This window comes from Schistocerca americana, chromosome 2, assembly GCF_021461395.2.
Source record: "Schistocerca americana isolate TAMUIC-IGC-003095 chromosome 2, iqSchAmer2.1, whole genome shotgun sequence".
NCBI classification, from domain to species: domain Eukaryota; kingdom Metazoa; phylum Arthropoda; class Insecta; order Orthoptera; family Acrididae; genus Schistocerca; species Schistocerca americana.
Window position 1 is genome coordinate 828,325,365 of NC_060120.1, and position 23,331 is coordinate 828,348,695.

The 23,331-nt window shown below is 37.7% G+C and overlaps 1 protein-coding gene across 2 annotated transcripts; it reads right to left on the reverse strand.

Moving 5' to 3' along the window:
- Positions 1–8,168: 8,168 nt before the first annotated feature.
- Positions 8,169–21,860, reverse strand: LOC124595464 (60S acidic ribosomal protein P0). 2 transcript variants are annotated; one of them, XM_047134215.1, is made up of 7 exons: positions 21,796–21,860; positions 21,492–21,586; positions 21,066–21,241; positions 16,079–16,313; positions 9,586–9,771; positions 8,784–8,942; positions 8,169–8,468 (listed from the first exon to the last, which is right to left on the reverse strand). In XM_047134215.1, the coding sequence occupies exons 2-7, from the start codon at positions 21,543–21,545 to the stop codon at positions 8,325–8,327; spliced, it is 954 nt and encodes a 317-aa protein (XP_046990171.1). In that variant the 5' UTR covers positions 21,546–21,586; positions 21,796–21,860; the 3' UTR covers positions 8,169–8,324. The 2 variants fall into 2 exon arrangements, with proteins under 2 accessions (XP_046990171.1, XP_046990172.1); XM_047134216.1 differs by having other exon boundaries at positions 21,783–21,842.
- Positions 21,861–23,331: the final 1,471 nt, after the last annotated feature.

A 23,331-nucleotide genomic window follows, 5' to 3' on the forward strand; every position in this document is an offset into this window, starting at 1 on the left:
GAGTCCATGCCACCTCGTGTTGCAGCACTTCTGCGTGCTCATGGGGGCCCTACACGATGTTAGGCAGCTGTACCAGTTTCTTTGGCTCTTCAATGTATTTCTCACATAGTCCACCCTCTAGACACATACTACAGTATGTATCATGCATCTATGACAGTAAAACTGGGAGATATACGTCACATGCCTAAATATCTCATGAATATGCCATCTTCGAGTTGTATGACAGTTCCTGCAAAAGGCCAGAAATTGCTTCATTATCCACTTTGCAACAAACGAAATAATTTGTAGCACAGCGCAGTATAATACAATAGCGACTGTGTAATGGTCTGCATTATTATTATTATTTATTATTATTACTATTGTTACATTATTATTATCCTCATCATCATTGTTATTAGTGGCAATGGTCAGACATAAAGCATTGGCAGTGTAAAGTCTTTCAATCTCTGTTAGTTCAGACAGTGCGGGTAGAAGCGAAAGTTCGCTGACTCCACGCCGGAAACAGGCAGCATAGGAAAGGTGGCGAGTTGCTCGAGACTCTAGTTGATGAGTAGTTGAACGGCGTGTGTTGCTTTTTTTCCGCATGTATTTTGTAAGTTTGTTAAGGGTATTTACTGAACTTTGAAAGGCTGTGATTACAAAGAGGTGTTGAAAGTTTTACTTACTCGTTTCTATAGAAGAAAGGAACACAGAGTGCCCACGTTTTTTCATTGCAGCCTGCAAACCTGTCTGCAGAGAAACTAAAGGTTAAATATTTTTTACACCTTCAAGAAACGAAGTAGAATTTTCAAAATGAGGGAGAGCAATTCCTCTGAAAGATAAACATCTGGTTCACAATAGTTTTGTGTGCAATTCACATTTCACTGAGGAAAATCATCAGACGACTTCTTTAATATCCATAAACATGTTGAAATGCCTTGACAATGGTGGAAGCAGGAGTGGTTCCTCACTTATTCCCCAGTTTACTGAAATATCTTTCGAAAATATTACAGAAAAGAAAATCACCAGTAAAACACTCGCAAAAATGAAGCTGCGAACACAAGGCAGTAAACAAGACACAGTTGCGGTGTCTGCCAGTGTTTCGTCTGTCAAGGAAAATATAGGGAATGGATTAGTGACTACGTTAAAACCAATGTCGAAGAGCATGAAACTGGAAATTTTGTGATTACTTAATAAGTTAAGAACAGTGAATGCCAAAATCAATGTCTCAGATGAAAAGTGTAAGATGGCTAAGTCAAATCTCCTAGACCTGTGTTGGCACCAGCACTAAGGGTGGCAAAGAGGTTGTGAGAAGATCTATAACAGATGCCGGAGAAAGTGAGCCTATCAGGAGAGAGGCAAACAACGCGCTACCAATGCCCTCTCGACCGCCAATATTTAGATCACCACTGCAGACAGGGGCCCAGTCAGTCATCAAGTTGAGTCATCAGTCCCAGCCCTGTGGGAGTCGCAGTAGCTCAGAGTCAGTCAGTGCCTAGTGACCAGAGTAGTGTGCACAGCAGGACTTGTATTTCACCATCAGTGGAGCTAACGTGGACTATTATGGAAGAGCTTGTATCACAGCACCTGGACTATCTTACATTAAGTAACTTCTTGCTCTTATGAATAAAGAACCCTGTTAATACATGAGTGCAGTTTGTGTTACAGAAAGAGGATACTGGCCACCAAACAAGATCCTCTCCTTGCTTCCCATGGTACAATTGAAAAACAAGAGAATACGGTATGATAATGAGTTCCTTCTGGACAGCGTGCTCTTAAAAATTAAGTAGTCCAAAGGACAGATGTTGGAGCACAGATTGTTGCAACAATCTTCTGATAAGAGTTCCCGAACTTTAGTAAGTGATCTCAAATGCACAAGTAGAATTAACACACTGGCTGAGGAAGCAATTGAGATTTATTTTCGGGAAGAACAAGATGAGAACAAAAGTATGCTGTTTTTTTTATAAAGTTAAGCTCCAAGAAAAGCTACATTTAATAACATTTTGCTGAAAGTTGATGGTTTTGTCAAATTAGGAGAATATATTCCATAGGATTGTAATAATAATGTTGCAAATCACACTGTGGTGTTCATGATTGTGCTCTGCTGCAGAACTAGATTCAACCTGTTGCTGTGTACACAAGTAACAATGCCACTCCTTGTGAAGTCTCACATATATCGAATCAACTAAGAAGCTGAGCAAGCTGGAACGAAACTTATGGTAGCCAATTGAATAAAAAGGTCTGGCAACGTCTAGATAGTATTGGCACATGAAATAGTTGCCTGCTGTGTATCAAATCTAGCTGACAAAGCCAGGAGAATATGGGTGTTTTCAGATGCTGTTTATGCCATAAAGTGCATAAGAAACACATGACATAATAAAACTGATATACTTTTTAATGACGATGTCATCAACTAAAACTTTTACCGACAAGATACTTCCTCGAATTCGCTGGGTTGTAAGGCTGCCACAAGTTAACTTCCACTCACTTGGATCCGAAGTCATTTCAACGAAGCCCTGCAGTAACTCAGTAGCCAATGGCATAAAATTCAAGGAATTTAAAGCAATATGATTCAAAGATGGCCAATCATTTTATGTAAGAACAACTTGGTGAACACACATTTATTTTAGTAATGTTTTGTATACAAAAACACAGAGGCTGACAAAACATAAATGAATTGGAGAAGCATTCTCGCCCATAAAAATAACGGCTTTGCTTCCGAAAGAGCTTCTTTCAAACTTCTACGACTAACTACTGGCAGTACCTTTGGAATACCTCAATACTTACACAAAAGAGGCCTCAGTTATTTCCTGGAATCAACATTATTTCAGTATCATTGTGTCTCTGAGTTGCAGTGATGATCTGTCAGTAATAAGACTTCCTCATCTTGCACAAGTTACAATGTGTTTTAGTAATGTTTTGTATACAAAAACACAGAGGCTGACAAAACATAAATGAATTGGAGAAGCATTCTCGCCCATAAAAATAACGGCTTTGCTTCCGAAAGAGCTTCTTTCAAACTTCTACGACTAACTACTGACCGTACCTTTGGAATACCTCAATATTTAAACAAAAAGAGGCCTCAGTTATTTCCTGGAATCAACATTATTTTAGTATCATTGTGTCTCTGAGTTGCAGTGATGATCTGTCAGTAACAGACTTCCCTCATCTTGCACAAGTTACAATGTGTTTACACTTCCGTAAGATGTTCATTACCTTCCCATGGTAACTGTGAACATAAATGTCAATTTTCACTGACACCACATGCAAGTCAAATGCAGATATTAGCTAATCATCATTAACAGAAGAATCGAGACAGAGTTTTGGAACAATAAAACGCTTTGTGTTCCCCACCGTACATTTCATGAATGGATGAGCCCATGTTCTGGTTTTGCAGTAGTAACATGCACATTCATGGGTATCAAGCGGAGAAACTGACATCTCGTGGCAGAACTACTGAACTAGAGTAGTTAGCACATTTTTCTCTTCCACTCGCTATGGATCAGAAATAGAGTCCAGCAATCAAGTAATTTACACACCGTAGGCATAAGTATAGCACACACACTTTAAGTTGGTTAGTTTTAAGTGGGGATGCAAGGTGTGAGTGAACCAAATGACACTAGAGAGAGGAGTGGTGCAGAGGAATCCTGATTTGCGAAGAGTAGCTGTTCTCAGTGTGGACAGTTAGCTTTCTTTTGTGTAGTAGTAGGTGGCACTCGTGACGCACTGCTTCATCATTCTGTAAAAGAGGTTGTTTAGAAGCAAGCAAGCATTACCAATTGTCCCATTAGTCTGTTGTTTACTATTCATATCTCATCATTTTAAAATGGCCTATGTAGATGTTATAAAAAAAAATATAGTAAATAAATTTTATTAGAAATGAAGTAATAAGCCTACATGGACTCTGAAAATCTTCAAAGTACTGTCTGCTAGCAATGTAATTATCTCAATATTGAATCCATGACTGGAAACATTTCTGGAAGGTTTCTTTCAGCAGTTCAATTGCTCTGTCATGGCCCTCTCTGTCAGGAGTCGTGTCAAAACACTTTCCTAAAAGCACAATTTTAATATTTGGGAAGAGCCAAAAGTCACATTGTGATAAATCCAGTAAGGCAGATACAGACAGGGAGGAACACTTTCCCCAGCCAAAACCTCCCAAATCAAAAGTGAGGTGTGACATGGCACGTTGTCGTGATGATGAATGTCAGCTATTGGCCAATTTTTCTGGTCCCTTTCTTCGTAATTGTTTGACAAATGTCACAGTACACCCATGTGAAATTTGACATTTACAGTTTGATCACACTTGTTGAATAAAAAAATGACTGATCTCTGATTTTGATTGACATACATACCCAGTTTTCTATTGAGAACTCTTGGATTTTCGTCTCAGGGTCGTAACTATAGAGCCAATTTCCATCTCAAGTTACAATTTATATATAAAAACAAAGATGAGGTGACTTACCGAACAAAAGCGCTGGCAGGTCGATAGACACACAAACAAACACAAACATACACACAAAATTCAAGCTTTCGCAACAAACTGTTGCCTCATCAGGAAAGAGGGAAGGAGGAGGCAACAGTTTGTTGCGAAAGCTTGAATTTTGTGTGTATGTTTGTGTGTCTATCGACCTGCCAGCGCTTTTGTTCGGTAAGTCACCTCATCTTTGTTTTTATATATAATTTTTCCCACGTGGAATGTTTCCTTCCATTACATTCAAGTTACAATTTTGGACATGAAGATCAGATCTGAATGAAGATGATCCTCCAATGCCACACAAGGTGATACAAGATTTTCCTTCTGTTTATACTAAAAAGTTTGGGAACAAATTTAGCACTTGTCTTATTCACAAATTATCAGTCGAAATGCTTTATATGGACCTATATGAGATACCAACTTCTTCGGTTAGCTCTCTAACAGCTATTCGCCCATTTAAACAATTTTTTCCACTCTTTACAAGTTTCCTCTGATTTTCAGGTTAGTGCATGACCCAAACATTTCTCTCCTTCCACTTTTAAATCACATACCATTTGAACAGTCTTCAGAATTAAGCAATATTATCGTCATGCACCAATTTCAACATTTATTCTTCTTCTTCGCGGATGGATCACTTAGGACCACACGTAATCAACATTTGTTGGCCTTCCTTTTCGCCCAGTATTCCTACATAAACAACGAATGGGCTAGCTTTCGTTGCGTAGACCACGTGTCAGTTTTTCTCTTCTTCCTCAAAACCCCGTGTGTTTGTGATTTTTCCGATTTAAATATCATGTAGATTTGGAGACCCTAATTCTCCCAGGTCTTTTTCTGTCTGTCTGTACCAGTTCGGTCTTGTAGTTTTGGTCTTTAAAAATGTATGGATTTTGTGCATTCACCTGTTTGAGCCCATTCTTTCTAAATGCCCCATGAACTGGATTCTTCTCATGCGCATTGTGTCTTATTTTGGAGATATTTTATATATTTCTGCATTGGGTTTTAGATAATGTACACTATCTTTAGTTCTTGGTCCTAGAATTTTCCTCATTATTTAACGTTCTTTCACTTCTAATCCCTCTTTTAGTGTTCTGTATTGAAGGTTTAGTGTCTCAGATGCGTAGGGAGCTTCGGGTTTAATTATTGTTGTGTAGTGTCGTATTTTGCAGCTCCACAAGAGACTTTGTTGTAAATGTTTTTTGTTAATTGAAATGCAATCTCCATTTTCTGGACTCTTGATCTGACAGATTTCTTTTCCTTATAATTTTCTGCAATCCATTCACCTAAAAATTTAAATTCTTTTACTTGAGAGATTTCTTTGGCACTTTTTTTTTTTTTTTTTTTTTTTGCAGCTTTAAGCAGAACTATATGTTCACATGATATTCGAAACCCATGATGTGCAGACATGGTAAACACTACCTCACACTAGTGTCGACACTGTCAAGTCAGTACATGTTCCAACTTGATGTTCCCTGTCTCGATGGATCAGGCAATTTACATCCAATGGTTATGTCAGCAGATGATGCAAAAAAAATTAATATTTTTTGGTCACACCTCGTAAACTCTTTCTTTAAAGAATTTACTTGGGCACTAATATCGTTCCTGGGGGGAAGGGAGATGTGTACCAGATGATATCTACTTGTACCCTGGAATAATGGTCTCTGAAACATTGGGAACCACTGACCTGCCTGGGGCACAGATCCTAAAATGAAGCATTTAAGGTGATGCAAATAGTCAAGTGTAACAAATATATTGAAACTTTTACTAGCAGCACTAAGCAAAACACCACGCACACCTCATGAAAGCACTTTGAAAAATACAAGATTTATTTTTCAGCACATCACAAATGTTCTTTAGACCCTTTTATGTCTATACTTAGAGACTGTGCAGATGAAATATCGGAAATGACCTCTCATATGTGCAGATGCATTCATTCTTCCAACGCCATGCGTAAATGGAAGAGGAACAATGTACAGTTCAGTAAGGTATTCTATGCCACATAGTTTAGTGATCCAGAGTATAAAAAAGTTGTAAATGTATTAAATTGAGAAAATGAAAGCATGAAATGATTTTTTCAATGAGTAAGCACATTTCACTAGCAATTACATTTTTACATGGACATTCAATTTTTATTCTTCTTTGAAATTGAATATTCATTCTTTTTTTTAACCTTGCAGTACTGTATTACACACAGTCCTTGTGACATTCTAATTATTTTTTGTATTTATTCTCAAAATAAGAAAATTTATACAAGGAATTAAAATGTACCCTGGATACTGCACGGAATCTGCTACGTGCAATGATGCAGGGACAATAGCCATTTCACGTGTGGATAAATCTGGGAAGAATATCTTGACGCCAGATCACTACTCACCACAGTGGTGGCATTAGTCACACGCACAGAAGAAAAAAAGGAAGCTTGTATTTGGTGGTTATTTTATACATATCAATTTACGTTATCCCAAAGCACATTGAGGATTTCTCAAGAACATCTACTTTACAGTACAGTTTGTAATAATAAAATGACAAACAGTAGTTAAGTTTTTCATACTTTAACTCATGTTATGGAAGTATGCCATTTTAAGGCACCACATACTGTAGATGTATCAAAAATATTTCTGTATGACTTCTTGTAATAAAATTTCAGTTAATGACATACAAGTGATGGAAGCACTCAGGACAGTATAAGAAGGATTTTAGTTTGGAGGGTATCAACTGACCTTACTGCACGTTAACTGCAGTGTTTTCTAATTCACTCAAATCAATATTTATTCATACAAAAATCTTTTCAGATTGTGGAGTATGATGAAAAAGTATTATTAGTGTCAAATGGGTAAAAGTAGCTTCTGTGGTTTCAGCACAGGCAATACTATTTAGAGCACAATCCCTAGCTGCTCAAATACGTAGTATTTGTTATTCATTTACTAATATGCCACAAAAATCTGCCAGATTTAATACTGTCCCACACATGCATCTGCCACTTCCTCTTGCCTTAACAGTGACGTGTGAAAACTGAAATTTGCCATGGTTGTCCAATAGTAAACTGTAGCCTATGACTTCAGTATTGTACCCCTTCAAGCAGTGAAAAACAATACACAGTTCCCACAGTACAACAAACTGTATGAAGCACCAGTACCTTGACAGACACTGCTACCACTGTACCATGTAGCAAAGCCCAAGACTGCATTGTTACATACTCTGTTTTTGAACAGAAATCATTTAAAACATTACTGGTCTATTGCATTAAATATTGAGGAATGTATCTTTACTTTGTTTTTAATGTCCAGAAGAACTGTGTGAAAAATCAGTTTGGTATCAGTGTCAAGTCTGGCAGATTTCAAAGAACTTATACATGTTCACTTATGAAAATGTTTATTCATTAGTGACAAGTCCACAGCAGTGCTACAAAAATATGGGGTCATTTCAAAGTCAATCTGAAGGCATTCCCTAATATTCCCTCCATTTCCATTCTCTCTCTTTGCCAAGAGGAACAGGACAGGGAAAGTATTCTGATAGCACCTACTACATAATAGTAACAACCACAAACATAAGATTTCTTCCATTTCTGAGAAAAATCATTTGCTGCTGAAAATCCCAAGCTTGAATACACTGAGACATGTCATGTAGTGAAAATGTTTTAAGTTTATAAAGCAGTCTTTCCACAAGGCATCTGGAACAGCATTCACACCAATCAGCAGCATGTCACTGAAAGGGTTAATTATGGAATGACAGGTTATTTCGGTGTTTTATTGATATCAGTCAAGTACAAATGTACATGAGTTTCCATGGACAATACAGACAAAACACAGAAATCAAGGTACAACTTCCAACAAAACTGGAATGGTGGACACTAGTTCTCTGTTAACATTTGTAATTAATCAAATAATCCAAAGCCCATATCCTCATCACTTTCACTCTCCTCCTTAGCCTCTTCCTTCTTTGATTCTGCAGGAGCAGCAGCTGCTGCTGCAGGAGCAGCTGTTGTTGCTGCAGCTACTGCAGCGAACTTCGATGGATCCTGGAAGAGACATAACAAATTTAGGTCTGCTGGAAAGCACAAGCAAACATGGAAAAATAAAGTGCTATATATCAAAGGAAAATTATGTTGTGACGAGACGTGGCTACTCAGACAGCACAGATATGCAATTTTCAACTTTGCTGCTGCCACTGGTGGGTTCTGCCATTTCTGGCTCCAGTGGTTGGTCAGACAGCATCAGACACAGTTTTTGTCATCATTGTGACCACACACATCCTGTACTATTTATATGTTACAGGAATGAAACTGATAACTATTATTTTAAACTATAAAAAAGACAACCAAACATGTACATACCTTAAGGAATTCTTTGACAGTCTGAGCTTCCTTAAATTCAATTTCAGTTGTAGCAGCAATGGCCAACAAGTTCTTGAATCCATTGATAATGCTATGAGGTGCTGATGCAATAGTTGGATATCCAATGGACAAACAAACAGCAGCCAATCTGCAGACACCCTATGTGGAACAAGCATGCAAAATTACTGTTCTTACAAATGTTCACATCACTGAAGACAATCTCACCAGAAACAGAACTGCACCTTCCATGCAACCCTAAAAAACCCAACAAGCTATCCTTAAGGAAAAAATTAAAACTAAACACTACATACAATGGCTATGTTTCTGTATTTCATATGAATAATGACTCAATATATTACATTTCACTTGAATTGCCGTCAATTAGAATATCTGATATTTGATCAAACATTTGATAAGACTATGACAAAAAGCAAATTTAAATTTACTTTATCAAAACAAATTCCTTGTTTAACTATGTGCTCCAAGCCATTTTTGGAGGTCTGCTAATGGCAAAGGCATACTATCTCCAACAGCATCATGGAGTAAAATCATGTTATTTACGGATTTTTCAAGCTGGTGAATGCTTATTTTAGGAAAACATGGAATTCAAGGTTGGAATTTAAACTTCATGCATTAGCCCCACTTGAAAGTGACTGGAATATAGGCAATATTCTGAAAAATGTTGTGAATTTCATTTCGTAACCAAAAATTTGTTTCTATAATACCTAAAATCAAAGCTCAGGATATACATCTAAACTATCACATAGCATGTATTAGTAACAAAATGAGTCCTGGAACTTACCTCCATGAACTTAACTCTGAGATCTTCAGGTTTGATATCCAATATGGCAGGCTCGAAGATGGTACCAGAATCATACACCATCTCTACCACTAAACCATAAGAAAATGGAGAGATGTTCAACATGTTCAGCAGTGTTGCATCGCTAGCACCAACCTTGTCACCCTCTTTTAAAATATGAACATCATTCTGTAATAAATTACAAGTGGATTGTTGTTAAATGAGTTTTACAATAAAACGATCTGTACAGTTTCAAAGTCTACAACATACACAAAAGCACCTCAGTTACCAAAATTACTGCTTTCCGAACAAATTAGGATAAACACATATGCAAAAGCTGCACTGTCAGCAGTAATTTAGAACATACTGCTGGAGTTATCACAGTACTTTAAATGATAATTCTGGTTGCTCTATTGCAAGCTATTAATGGGCACTCAACAGCCAAACTTACCCAGATGGGGCCTCCTGGCCAACAATGCCACAAGCTCATTTCATTTCAATGGGCAGATAATTTTCCTCTAGAATAGTTCAGTATACATTTCCTTCTTATGAAAGTACTGCTTTAACAAATGCTCACAGGCTTCAGCTAAGTCGGGCATTCTGCAGCAATTCACAACATTCACTATGCACGTCTATGACTGCTTTGACAATGAACCCTCTTATGCCTCGTACTAACTAGTTGCTTGAATTACAATACCATTTTCAATCTCTCAATTTTACATTTAGGTATCAAACCAGACCACAGCAATGTTACAGAATATAAAATTATTAATCATGACTGAAGTTGGCCAATCTTCACTGCTCAGACAGCACTTCTGTGCATATATCATCCATGCCACTGCCAACCTGGTGGGTTCTGCCATTTCTGGCTCCAGGTGGTTTATCAGATAGCATCAGATGTATTTCCTTCATCACAGCAGTGAACAATAACCATGTGGAGTAGCAATTTTTTTTATTTGCAGGTTTATTCTTTCTGACTGACAGTAACAAACTGCACAACTGCTTGACACCTTTATGATCTGTCATCAACCTCTGTGGAAAAACAGAAATGCTGACAAAAAACCACTTATACTTTTGTCTTCCTCTGTCACTCAAGAACTTGTCTGACCTTCCTCAGACTGATTTGCAGTACCAGACGAAGGGGGTTTATTTAGTTTAATCCTATCAGTTAACATGGAATTTGATACAATGGCAGAAATGCTTTAATCCAGTTCCTGTAAAGGTCAACATTACATATGGATATAATAGACAAAAGGAGGAAACAACACATCCACAATCTAACAACACCTAACAATTTGTTGCTTTGAATACAACTGTTCTATTTCTGCCTAGTTTACAAAATGTTGGAAGAACACAAGTTAGCTTCCTGTCACTATAATACCATTCATTATTGAACAGTTACACACATTACAGAAGACATCAATACTGAATAGTGTTGCAGTACAGAAAAGCACTTGCACTGAGCACCAGACTGCTAAAAAAGTGGCACCTAGCCTCAAGCGTAAAGAAGTTACTCTGCCTGAGAAGCTTTTTTCACAGACAAAACTTAGAGGAAAAGAACTGGCATATTACCTTATGACCAGACTTGCTGGCCGAAGCCCAGCTTGCAGCCTGGAGCAGGGTTCAGTGAAAGAAGTGTGTAACAAATCTGACACTGGTCTAATTCAAAGCTTCGACTGCTTCTAGGTACTCCTACCACACTGGAACACAAAGGCCTTGAGTCTAATGCTTCGTTAACATCTACTTATAGCCACAAAACCTATGATCAGCAACACACTTGCACAATCTGAGCTAAATAAGGAGTACATGAAAGTTAAATCAAATCAAATTCATCTCTATTACCTCAGTCCTGGAAGAGTAACATATACAGTTCTCCCCTCCACTAGGTCCTGATACCAACTGCCAAACAGTGTGAAGTTCACAGATAATAAAAGAAAACCAGCTGTGGAGAAATTCACGAAGCCAACTCACCCCACTAAAAAAATCTGTCAGGAGAGCCCTCAAACCAACAGTCATTCTGGAACATTCTTGCATGTCCAAGAAAGACTAGAGTTTTTTAAATTAACTGTCCAGCGTAATAGTTAATGTCTAAAATACTTGAAAGTGAGGTACCTGTACAGAAAACTAAGATGGTCTCCAGATCCTCAGCATTCTGATATTACTACTCCATGTAGTAATAGTTTCAACTGATACTAAATTAGTTATGAATTTATAAAGGCTTAAAAACATTTCTCAGAAATGAAGCTCCACAGCTTGCTCCCCAAGCTGAATTTCAACCAAATTCAAAGCAATGAACACAATGCCAAACTATGGAAAAATCTGGATGTTAATGATTATCTTACACTGGGAAATAAACTTAGTTCACTGAAATGTTGACTTTCACAATCCCTCATGACAATACTTTCTCTAAATTTCACAGCACCTATTTTATTTTTTATCTCAAAAGAGGTTATGTCTACTACAACTGTTTAAATTTACTTAAACAATGGTATTCTTCCATTACATTGGTCAATTAAATCTATTCTTAATTTTGCAAACACACTCATAGGCTAAAGGTTTATCTTATATTGAAAAAGGCAGTACGACTTGGGGTTTAAAGCTTCCGTACATTACAGACAGATAAAACAAGTGTGTATATAAGGGAAGCAGTAAGTGTCTTTTAGACAACAACCCCAAACATTCGACAAACAGCCTACAGAAAGCACAGAAAATCAGATGAACCAAGAAATTTTAATATACCCTTTCCACACTTCCACCAATACAAACAAAAAGCTAAGACAAAAGTTACACGAACTTTAGATATATCCATTAATGAATTTTATCAATATCTTAAACTGATCCTAATTATACCAGTCATCTGACAGAAGAAGGATGTGGGGTTAATGTCAGACCAACATGCTCATTCAAGAGAGCACAAGCTTGGTCTGATAAAGAATGGTATGTGCTGTGCCATTTGGTAGGAATTATCCCCATATTAGCTCTGAATGACTTAGGGAAGATCTAAATCTGGATGGCTGGACAAGCATTTTAATCACCATTCTCACAAGTCCGTTTCATCATTGCATGTCAAAAAATTATCAAACAGCACCAAGTGACAATCTTGCAGAAGGGATACTAAAGAGAGAACTTCTCTAGTGCTAAAAGACACCATCACACAAATAGTGAGTCCAAGAATTTACAAAAAAGAGTTGATGCTTCAAGTGTTCTACAGTCTCCCCCATGAGCATACAACCACATGAAAAGTCAAGAAAGTTCTCCTTTGGGATGGTGTTTACCCGATGTACGACATTTGCACCTTCCTCAGTATTTCTGAAGCATCAAACACCCATGTACAGTTTGTCATTTTGTGGTAGGTTCATACTATTGACACAAAAGTCTCACTGCACGATTATTTTTTCCAGTAAAAAATTGCTCATTTTGAATGTCAAGTTCCGGCAGGTGTCCATGTGTCATTTCTGTTGGTGAGTTAAGGTGGGTGAGAGAAACTTTGCCAATACTTTTTCCTTCAAAACATTGAAAAATGTCTCCAATATTTATATATTCAGTTCATTGCTCCATATCTATTTGTGGCAATATTGACACATTACATCTGTTAATACCACCTATTCAACTGACTAGGCAAATGCAAATGTGGTGTTCACAAAAGTGTCTGAAAAGGTCTCTGAAGCCCCTAACAGTCTTGACCAACTGCTCTCCTGGCCATTGTCAGTCTTTATGACTGGAGCAGCCACTTCTCTATCAAGTAGGTCCTCAATTTGTTCACAAGGGCTAAGCACACCCCACTTGCCAACAGCACTTGACAGACCAGGCAGTCACCCATCCAAATGCTAGCCAAGCCCAACAGTGCTTAACTTCGGTGATGTGACGGGAACTGGGGTTACCACTGCAACAAGGTCATTAGCAAATGTGGCATTTACAGCTGTTAATTAAAGCTGTCACCGTAGTTATTGCACTAACAGCACTTTTACACTAGGAGTAATGTTTTGGACAGGGAGTGTATTCAGATGTATCTAAGTAGCAAAGTTAACCTCAATGTCATTAACATGTTCCAGTTTCACTGATGTTACCATTCATAAAATGGCACCCACCAGACAAATCTTAGGGTCTGCCAGTCCTTGAAATTAAACTATTGTGACAGACTATATTAAACAGATGGTAAGCTTTCAGAGACTGCTCTGACACCTGAATGGATTACAATCTCACTGTGCAAAAATTGCTCAAAGCTTCCAACAACCCACCTCATTATGTGCTAAAATATTTGGTAATACTACAATGTGTCAAACACCAACCCCCCCCCCCCCCCCCCCACACACACACACAAAATCTCAACTAGTACAGACTACTGAAGACAAAATAGACAATATTTCAATTCACACTGACTGCATCACAAATTAAGTGATCTCTTCAGAGCTCTAATCTCACCCAATCTAACTATCTATTTTTTACAAATGTTTATGAAATAACTTTCTTCAAATAGTTGGGAGGAGTAAGAAGATAAATGTGTCATACTGACACTTTTGATACTGGTTTGCCAACTCTCAACCAAACTGTCACACTTCAATCTAGCCCATGCCTCAAAGCTGTACAACATACATTGTCACCACAATAGATATTGCAAAAATATGATTTTTGTCAGCACTCCATTCTGTTTTTTTAGTGCATGTATGTCACAAGCCAACATCTGTACCTTATGGGACAAAGCTGATACCTGGTATCTTTAGGTTGAAGTGACCTAATGTGCCTAACTCTTGCTTTTCTTGTAACACTGCTCAGACGGCACATCAGTCCAACTGTCATCCAAGCTACTGCCACCATGGTGGGTTCTGCCATTTCTGGCTCCAGGTGGTTTGTCAGACAGCATCAGACAGGTGTTACACTCATCACAGCAGTGAACACAAGAACAATGCAGGGAAAATTAGTAGTTATGAAATTAAGAATCAGGCTTTGACAGCATCCCCTAAATTTACACCCACCATTTGCACAAATTTACTAACTGCAACACTATTATAATTAGATGACGTCAAATATGTCTTAACACATGTCACTGATTCAATTACAATGGCATTCTTTGGACTTAAAATTTTACCTGTAGACAAAAAACCACCTGACAGTCATTTACCAATTCTACAACCTAATCCAAAGCATTAAACATTATCTAAAGATTATGTATTACAAGAAACTTTCTTAGAAGAAATTCCACTAACTAAAATGCTAATATGATCACAGTTTGTGACAGAATTAAGAATGTCGTATATCCAGACTGGGACAGTCACATTCTGTACCATAAACCCTACCATACAAACACCCCACAGAATTCTGCTTCTTATCCACTTTAATTATAAACAACCAGTTCATTTAGTAAAACTGGCAGGATTTACAAATGTAACAATAACCAGATTAGTTTCTAAGTAACGGGGTGATGTGAATAAAAAAAAATAATCAGGGAGCCAATATCATATTCTCACTAAAATCTCCCTATTAAACTGAACTCAGGAAAAACTTCACAGTTTGTTGAAATCATGCAGGCCACCACCTAATTAAATGTTGTAGCAGAACAGATTAAATATGAAGCTCTCCAATAATGCCAGGGTTTAATAGGTTATATGACCTACACAAAATGTGACAACAGGCATGGCATAATTTGCCCACAGCAACAAACTTATCACCTAAACAATGGCAAAGTCTGGGGAAAATGCCCTAAGGCAGGCTCAGACAAACTAATCATACCCTGGTTATATTAAAAAAAAGGTTACTATTAAGGGAAGCTGTCCCAGAAGCTTAAGATTGGTTTTAACACCACAGTGCTTTACTATGCATCACCATGGTGGTGGTGTTACACCACTGCCTTTCTCCAAACTTTCAACTGACCCAGCATGTTATAGGGGCACCTACAGTTTAACAACCCCTAACCACAGTGTAACTCAGCATTATCTTAAACATTGCCAGAGGTGACACAAATTGCAAGTGACAATCTTACACCTCATTCAAAACTTAGAACTTTCAATTGTTGATCAGTAAACAATGGCTGACCACAATCTTCTGAGCACTCCAAACAAAGCATCTATAAATAATCATGATGACTGCACTTAAGTCTCCAACCCAAGTTCCTAAAATTTGGCCATTGAAGCTGAAGAAAGCAAGATATTTTTCAGTGCTGGACAAAATTTTCCAGATTTTGTGACAACCATGCTAACTTAGGAGCAAGTTTGAACAGCTACTTCCCATGCTTACACGACCTGTCAATCAGTTCTAAAAAATGAATGAATGTGACGGTCTTGGTATCTTTCAAACGTGCTTTTCTTACTCAGCATTGATCAAAGCAGAACTGGTGCTAAACAACCTCAGATACTCTAGAAACTGCCAATCAAGAACTTGCTCCATAAACTGAGGGTATTGAAAGAAAGTCAAAATATTCATAACTTCCAACAAGTAACATTTTAGTAGATAACTTCCTCCTGTTAACATTTCACCAACTATAAAAAAACTGCATACTTACAATAATTTCAATTGTTCCCTTGGAAATCTTCGTGGGAATGGATAGGGCCTGGAAGAATGATGTCTTCTCTGGCCCAAGACCTGTATTTTGAGCTGGAATGATCACAGGGCAGGGTGCAATCGCTCCATTCCTTGCTGGAGCACGTACTTTGTTTTCCAAAAGCTTGTCTCTAACTTCCACTAGGTCTCCTCGTGTGAAAACAAAGCCAACATTCCCACGAATATGTGGCAGCAGCCTGTCAAATTACATTAAATAAAACTTATCAGATCAAGTTAAAACAAGTACTAATAAAGAAATCCATAATCATTACCAATGCGGGGAACTATTCTTCAAAATGAAGAAAGATATGGAACATGATTAATTCATATTGGTATCGGAAATACAGACGCGTCCGATCCCACCCGCCTGCTTTGACCCATGACGTCACAAATATGGCGGAAACAAAAAATAACACACACACTTTCCACAAGAAGCCTAATGACACCAACAGGACAAGCACGGGGAATTGGGTGTTTTGGTTGGGGGGCAAACTAAATATAAACAAATTTAGACACTTTGCGTAGCTACAACGTGTAACTGAAGACAGCCATGCATGAATGCCCACCTACCTCCCCAGGGGTCATAACCCCTGCAACCTATAGAAGATAAAGATGCTTCAGTAGCTGATTAGTGTTTTGTCTTTTTAAAAAAATCTCACGGGATAGAACAAACAGATCAGAAAGATAAATATAATAAACTAAAACAGAAATTTGAGGAAACAGATAATTAAAATAAGTAATAAGTGTTTTTAAATTAAAAAAATCTCACGAGATAGAATGAACAGAACAGAAAAGTAAATAAAATAAGATAAAACAGAACTGGAGAGCCACACTCAAACCAAACTCCGCGCCGTCATGACGTCACACACGACAACACCCTCACGTCACGGGTCAAAGCCGACGCGTTGGACGCTTCTGTCGACCCTTGGTATTATTACTTTAATGTATTACCAGGTAACATGTTACATTTACAAAACAATTATCTTGAGGATGTGAATGAACACAGTACAGTGTAAGAATAATTAGCAGTGCCATCTACATTATCAGTTACAGCAATTAATTTCTGTGTGCCTTAGCTGGTATTTCTAACCAGTTACTCCTGGAACTTACATAAATGGAAGTACATGATGCTTTCATTTGACACTACAAATATATTTATATGTTTTGCTAACCACTTAATGAGACAACAAAAATTTACATATTAAAAGCAGATGAAGCAGTATTCCAACTAAAGGTACTATGAACAGTGAGCCATTAGGAATCCGATTCAACCCGTCTGCTTTGTCCCGTAACATCAATAACACAGCTCTCGATATCTAGTGGCAAACCACAAAAAAAAAACTTCACACACCTATTTCACTCAAAACACCACCGAAACCGAAACCCCATTTTCACTAGATCAATCAAAACAACAAAAATACCACGAATATAAAACAGACAAAACATCACTGTTATTATGGAATACAACCAAAACCAATCACATACAAACTAAAGCCTCTGACAAAAGCACGTCAGTTGGTCAAACCCCTCCCCCACACACCCACTAAAAAGTATCACTATAACAAACATCCAACACACAAAAGAAGAAACCATAACATCTCACTGAAACCAAAGCAAACACTTCCACATTCATATTACACCACTAACTACCCATACTGAAATGAACAATCTTACACAAACAACCCATCAACATCCACCACCAGAGGGTGCCATCAAATACGACAAGACACCTCATACAATGAACGACTCAAAAACACTGCCCCATAGTGGTATCACACCACAATGCCATTATGGCACAGGTCAAAGCAGACAGGTGGAATCTGACACTTCCAATCACCCAGGAGTGCTTTATCGTAATTCACTTGGTCCTCCAGATTGTGAACTATAAAATAGCCATTACTGATTTCCGACATTTCTGCTAACATAAGCGAGTATTTACAAAAAGGATTTCATCCAAAGCTCTAGAAGATAGTATGCATATTATAATAAGCCGTGATAAATTTCCAAAATCAAACTTTTCACGACACATTACATATTAGATAAAATATTTTACCATACATTGTTTCCTTTCTAACTACTGTAGGTCAAATTAAAACAAACAGTCTAGTTAGGAAGGAAGTAATATCCTCTTTTTAGCTGACCACCAATGCATGTAAAAGCAAGAGGTGGTGGATGAAAAGAGGTTCAGAATTTTAAAAAACCATGCAAAATCTTGATAAATGCCAAGTTACACATGAGGATATGCCTCTTTCAGAATGAAGTACTGCTATTCACCATCCAGTACAGTTACAGCACCAACACATTTAAAATGGGGGCAGCAGGAGGTGGCAACCTTTCATTTTTTACATTGTTTAACTTTGATGTATTAAATAAACATCAAAATACTTTACTTTCTAATACGGGCTTTCTGAACTCACAGTTTTAGTTTTTAAAACTTAACATTCATTGAACATAATGCAAACATACAACTATGCTACAGATCAATCAGGCATTGTACATCAAGTCACACTCATCTCACAACCTAACCTACATCTAAGGCTACACTAGGCAGTCATTTTTCACAACAGGAACCACTACCACACTAAACTACAATCACCATATGGAGCATTACTTGCCAAAATTCCAAGTGCCCTGAACCACACAATGACAATGTTCGTTTGAGCAGTTATCAGGCTGGTGCGCATGCAGAGAGCTGAATTTGTGTATAAGCAATGCCTTCTCCAACTTCTGGCTACTTGAAGCGTGGCTGTTTGCTGTATGAGCAGTAGCAGCAAGTAGCCAGATGCTACCCAGAAAAATTTTTCCGATGCGCCCATGCTGCCAGAGTCCCACATGAGCAGAGCAATCTGAGTTATAGCGGGGGGGGGGGGGTCCTTCTCCACATGAACTGTGCATGTGTTTCATGGTCTCTTCGTTTACAGCTCCCAGGTTAAATGAAAACAAAACAGTTTTCTGTGGCCGGGAGCCATCAGGTGAATTAATATACATTCTCAATCATGAAACACCAAAATAAGTTATTAGTTTCAAATTTCTGTTTTTATATTATTTACACATTATTAGCAATCAACCATTAATGTCATAATGAAGACATTTGTCAGTTTTGTAGAGAAATTTGTTTCTATTAATTTTTTCCACTGAGGCACTTAGTTTATTTCAAACTATTTCATTCTGCACTATTGGCTACTTTCAACTTCGTTCAATTTCAAGTGCAAATTTTCATTTCCTGGGAGGAATGACATTATACCATAATAAAGATCCAAGCATGAGAATGCAATACTGGACCTCCAAGAAAATTGGTATCACGAAAACCATAGAAAAGCTGAATATCAGGTTCTCATGTGCATTTGGACGTAGATGTATGCGATAAGAATGAAGCATTTTAGTATGATTTATGAAATTCTGATGCTGCTGGAGTAGTCTCCAATGTCCTGTTCCTTTTATGACACTACGATCTCTTAATGCTATATATGTACGAACATACATAAAACCAACTTGAAGCTGACTAAGTAGGCAAATTTGGTCTGTAGTTTTGAACTAGATATTTTGTTTCAAATATATTGACAGCTGTAGCAGAATTTTAGAAACCTGCCTTCTGTGAAAAAGCATTTTTTTGATCACAAGGCACTTGTCTAGTACTTCCTCTAGGCCTTAAGTTATTTCTTAATTTGTGTTTACATCTTAAACTTATAGAATGCCACCCTATGCTAAATTGTAGACTGGCAGCATACCATGTTTTATTGTTTTAGCTCCCCACAAGGCATTATATTGATTCCTAGAATAGAATATAAACCGTCAGTTTTACAGTTTCTTTGCCTCAGACAACCTTGTTAATTTTTTTACGCATTTTGAAATAGTCACAAAATTGTCCTTTATTCTCGAGTAAGATACAGAAACCTTCTTTGCAAGAAATTTGTATTCCATCTTATTAGCTTTTTGCAGTGCTGTATAGATGTAAATTGACTGGAAATGCTACATAAAAAAATTGCAGAGGGGAAAAAAAAACACACACACACACACACACACACACACACACACAGAAATGCGACGAAAAGCATACAAGCAGAGCAAGCACATGCACAGTACAGCCTGTTGTCTGCCAACTGCTCAAACGAACCTATAGATAATCCAGTAAAATACTGATCCCTTTCAGATCACACTGCATGCACATTCAGTAATGTTTCTGGTGTGCAGAAGTGACTAATAGATACCCACTGACATTAATATAAGTGGAAACTGTATGCCTGTATAACAGAATTTAAATATTTTCCATTGAAGCATTGATCACGCAATAACAATACTGAACATAGGAAATTGGTATAAGTTCAACCTATGCTAAAATAATATTCATACTGTTTCTACTCTGAAGCTGGACACGACCAACCACCCATTAATTTAGCCCGACAAATGTGAAGGAGGCAACAGTCTTGTCATGAGCTGGTGACTACAACTAACATATCTTAGAAGAAACTGATCACCTTTATATCATGTATTCTACATGCACTGAATTGTGATGTCCGTATTATGCCTACAATTTATGTGATCCTATTGATAAAAATAAACAGTATCAGCGTTCTTTGAAACCAACTTATCCCTTAAGTGAAAAATTTGTACAGCATTTCAAGATAATTTGACAACACTAACGTTTCATATTAAAGTGAACACAACTTATCAATGTTATTGGGGAGTGAGTGTGGAAGCTTTTTTGGAACTATGAAAAAACGAAATGCTATAAAGTTGGGTTTTCCATCTAGAGGCCTTAGAGACACCCAAATAAAGAACACTTCAAAACAGATATATACAGACAAATACACAGGAAAAATCCCACAGAGAATAGCTGCAAATAATTTAATAAATAATCAAGTATAGTCATCACAAATTATATACAGATCATAACTGATAGGCTTGTTTAATAGCAAACAACGAAAAAATTCTGTAAGTGAAAAACTTACTTCTCAAGTGCAGGATTTCGCTCCAGATGTCCCCTGATGGCTTTCCGCATCATGGTGTTCTTTCCCATCAGAACTACAGCGCTGTCTCTCAGGCTCATCCTGATCTGTTGCATTTGCTTTGAACCAACATTGTCGGCACCGACGATAAAACATTTTGGATAGTCGTCCAGTAATTGCTGAAGATAAAAAATATTTTTCAGCAAAGTTTCATGGAAGATTTTCAATCACAGTACTTAAAGAGATATGTATTTGTTACTCAACATAAGCACACTTGTAAAAGGCATGCGACTGACAACATTAATTACTAAGTAACACAAAAAGTCATGACATGGTCGCAAACGATTAAAGTAAATCGCCTTCATGTGTGATATTAAAATTATAATTTTGATGCAATTGCATCACCAGTAGCTTATAGTATATACTCACGACTAGTTTTGTGAAGTAATTGGTTTTCCATGTTACTTTGTCCTCCCTACCCATCTTGTGCGTGTAAGGACTTCTCTAACGAGACAATTTAAGGACTGCAAAGAAACCAATACTTCACACATTACTTCGCAAGCGGCATGGCGCGAAGCCACGTCTTTTGGACATTTACAATTCAGTACCACATTAAATATCATCGAACAACAATATTTAACCTTTTGTGCACACTAAGTACACTAAATGAATGATTTTATGCACATGATGTACAAGGTACAACAAGATTCCATAACCAACCTGTAACACCTACCGTCAACAACCCTGCCTCACATGCGGTATAGCAACTGGAAATGAACGAACAACTTCCCGTGACAAAGCACTTCGGGTACAGATGCGTCCACACACAAGCAATGCACATAGGAACAAGAGATATTCCACAAAACATTTCACCTTTTAATTATTGAAGGTTTGACGACCTAGTAATATCATTAAATATTGAATGTGTGCAAGCATCTTATTGCAAATGATGTTAGGAACAACTCCGATTATAGTTGGCTAAATTGCTGTTTATTAAAATAGGGCGGTTTCGTGGCTTCAAGCCGCATCATCAGGTGAACAACGTTAAAAGATCATGGGCATACGCATCCCTGCTAGTCGAAATTTACTATTCAGAAAATATCGTGAATACTCTGGCCACCGAAAAGTGAAGAAGACGTGCCCCTTTCCTTAAAATTTGCCTGCATCAGTTTGACAGCAGGGCAGCTCAGTGCAGGGCAAGGCAAGAGCAGTCCAATGGAACGACAAAGAGAGTCGCCCGTCATAGTATTGACGATATCCACTGAGTAGTAAATTTTGATTAGCAGCAGTGGGTATGCCTATGATCTTTTAATGATGTTCACATGATGATACGGCTTGAAGCCGCGAAACCGGTCTGCTTTAATAAACAACAATTTTACCAGCTGTAAGCGGAATTCTACCTACCATCATGCCTTTCAACAGCTGTGGTTTACCAGTTTATAAAATAGCATATTGCAAATAATAGAATCTAGGACCGGTTTAAAGACCCGTCCACGTGCAACGATCTACATGCGGACATCACGTGTGAACAGTACATTCGCGCAGACATGAGGTATGTGCAAATCTGGAAGCTGGAACTGGAGGTTTGAACAAAATTGCTCAAATCTGCGGGCACCGTGGACGTATAAAATTACCTATATGGTGGGCACCTATCACATCTGCACAGACAATTTGTAAAATGTGAACAGGAGATCGCACCAAACCTGATGTGCAAAACATGTCTGAGTCAGCTCTTTGATTAGTCTAGTGTTTCTCGTCTGTGTGGGCACAGTGAATCTTGAAGTGGTAGATACACCTCAATGTTCTAAAGTATTTGTTGCTGAACTTAGAGAAATGTCTAGGGCGCAGAGATGTTTGTGGAAAATGAAGAGTGTCGGAATTAGTACAATTTGGACTAATCAAACCTCTTCTCAGCATGAACAAACTGAGCCTGGAGGTTTCAACTGACCAGAATTCTTTATTTCGGTAACCGTCTTTGCTGAACAGATTGGACAAGTGGTTATTCAGTAAGTTGGGTACGAACCCAAACAGTTAATGCGTAGGTGAAACATTCTGAATGTGCATATAACTCAGGACGAGACAGTAAGAAAATCTGTTATTGTACATTGTACCCTGAGTTACTGAATCAAGAACATAACACATATACACAGGACATACAAAATCAGATAAAAATTCGCATGCCAAAGAATAAACAATACAAGAGAATGTAAAAACACATTATGAAACACATTGCCCCCAGCGACTGGCGCGGAAGCTGTTTGACAGCTGT

What these genes read in the sequence shown, in the direction of transcription:
- LOC124595464 (XM_047134215.1), bottom strand. Translation starts at nt 21,545, where the DNA reads ATGGGTAGGGAGGACAAAGTAACATGGAAAACCAATTACTTCACAAAA. An exon ending in AGGGAACAATTGAAATTATT is followed by an intron (nt 9,772 to 16,078) that starts GTAAGTATGCAG and finishes AATTTATTACAG; the next exon opens with AATGATGTTCATATTTTAAA. An exon ending in CTGTCAAAGAATTCCTTAAG is followed by an intron (nt 8,469 to 8,783) that starts GTATGTACATGT and finishes TGTCTCTTCCAG; the next exon opens with GATCCATCGAAGTTCGCTGC.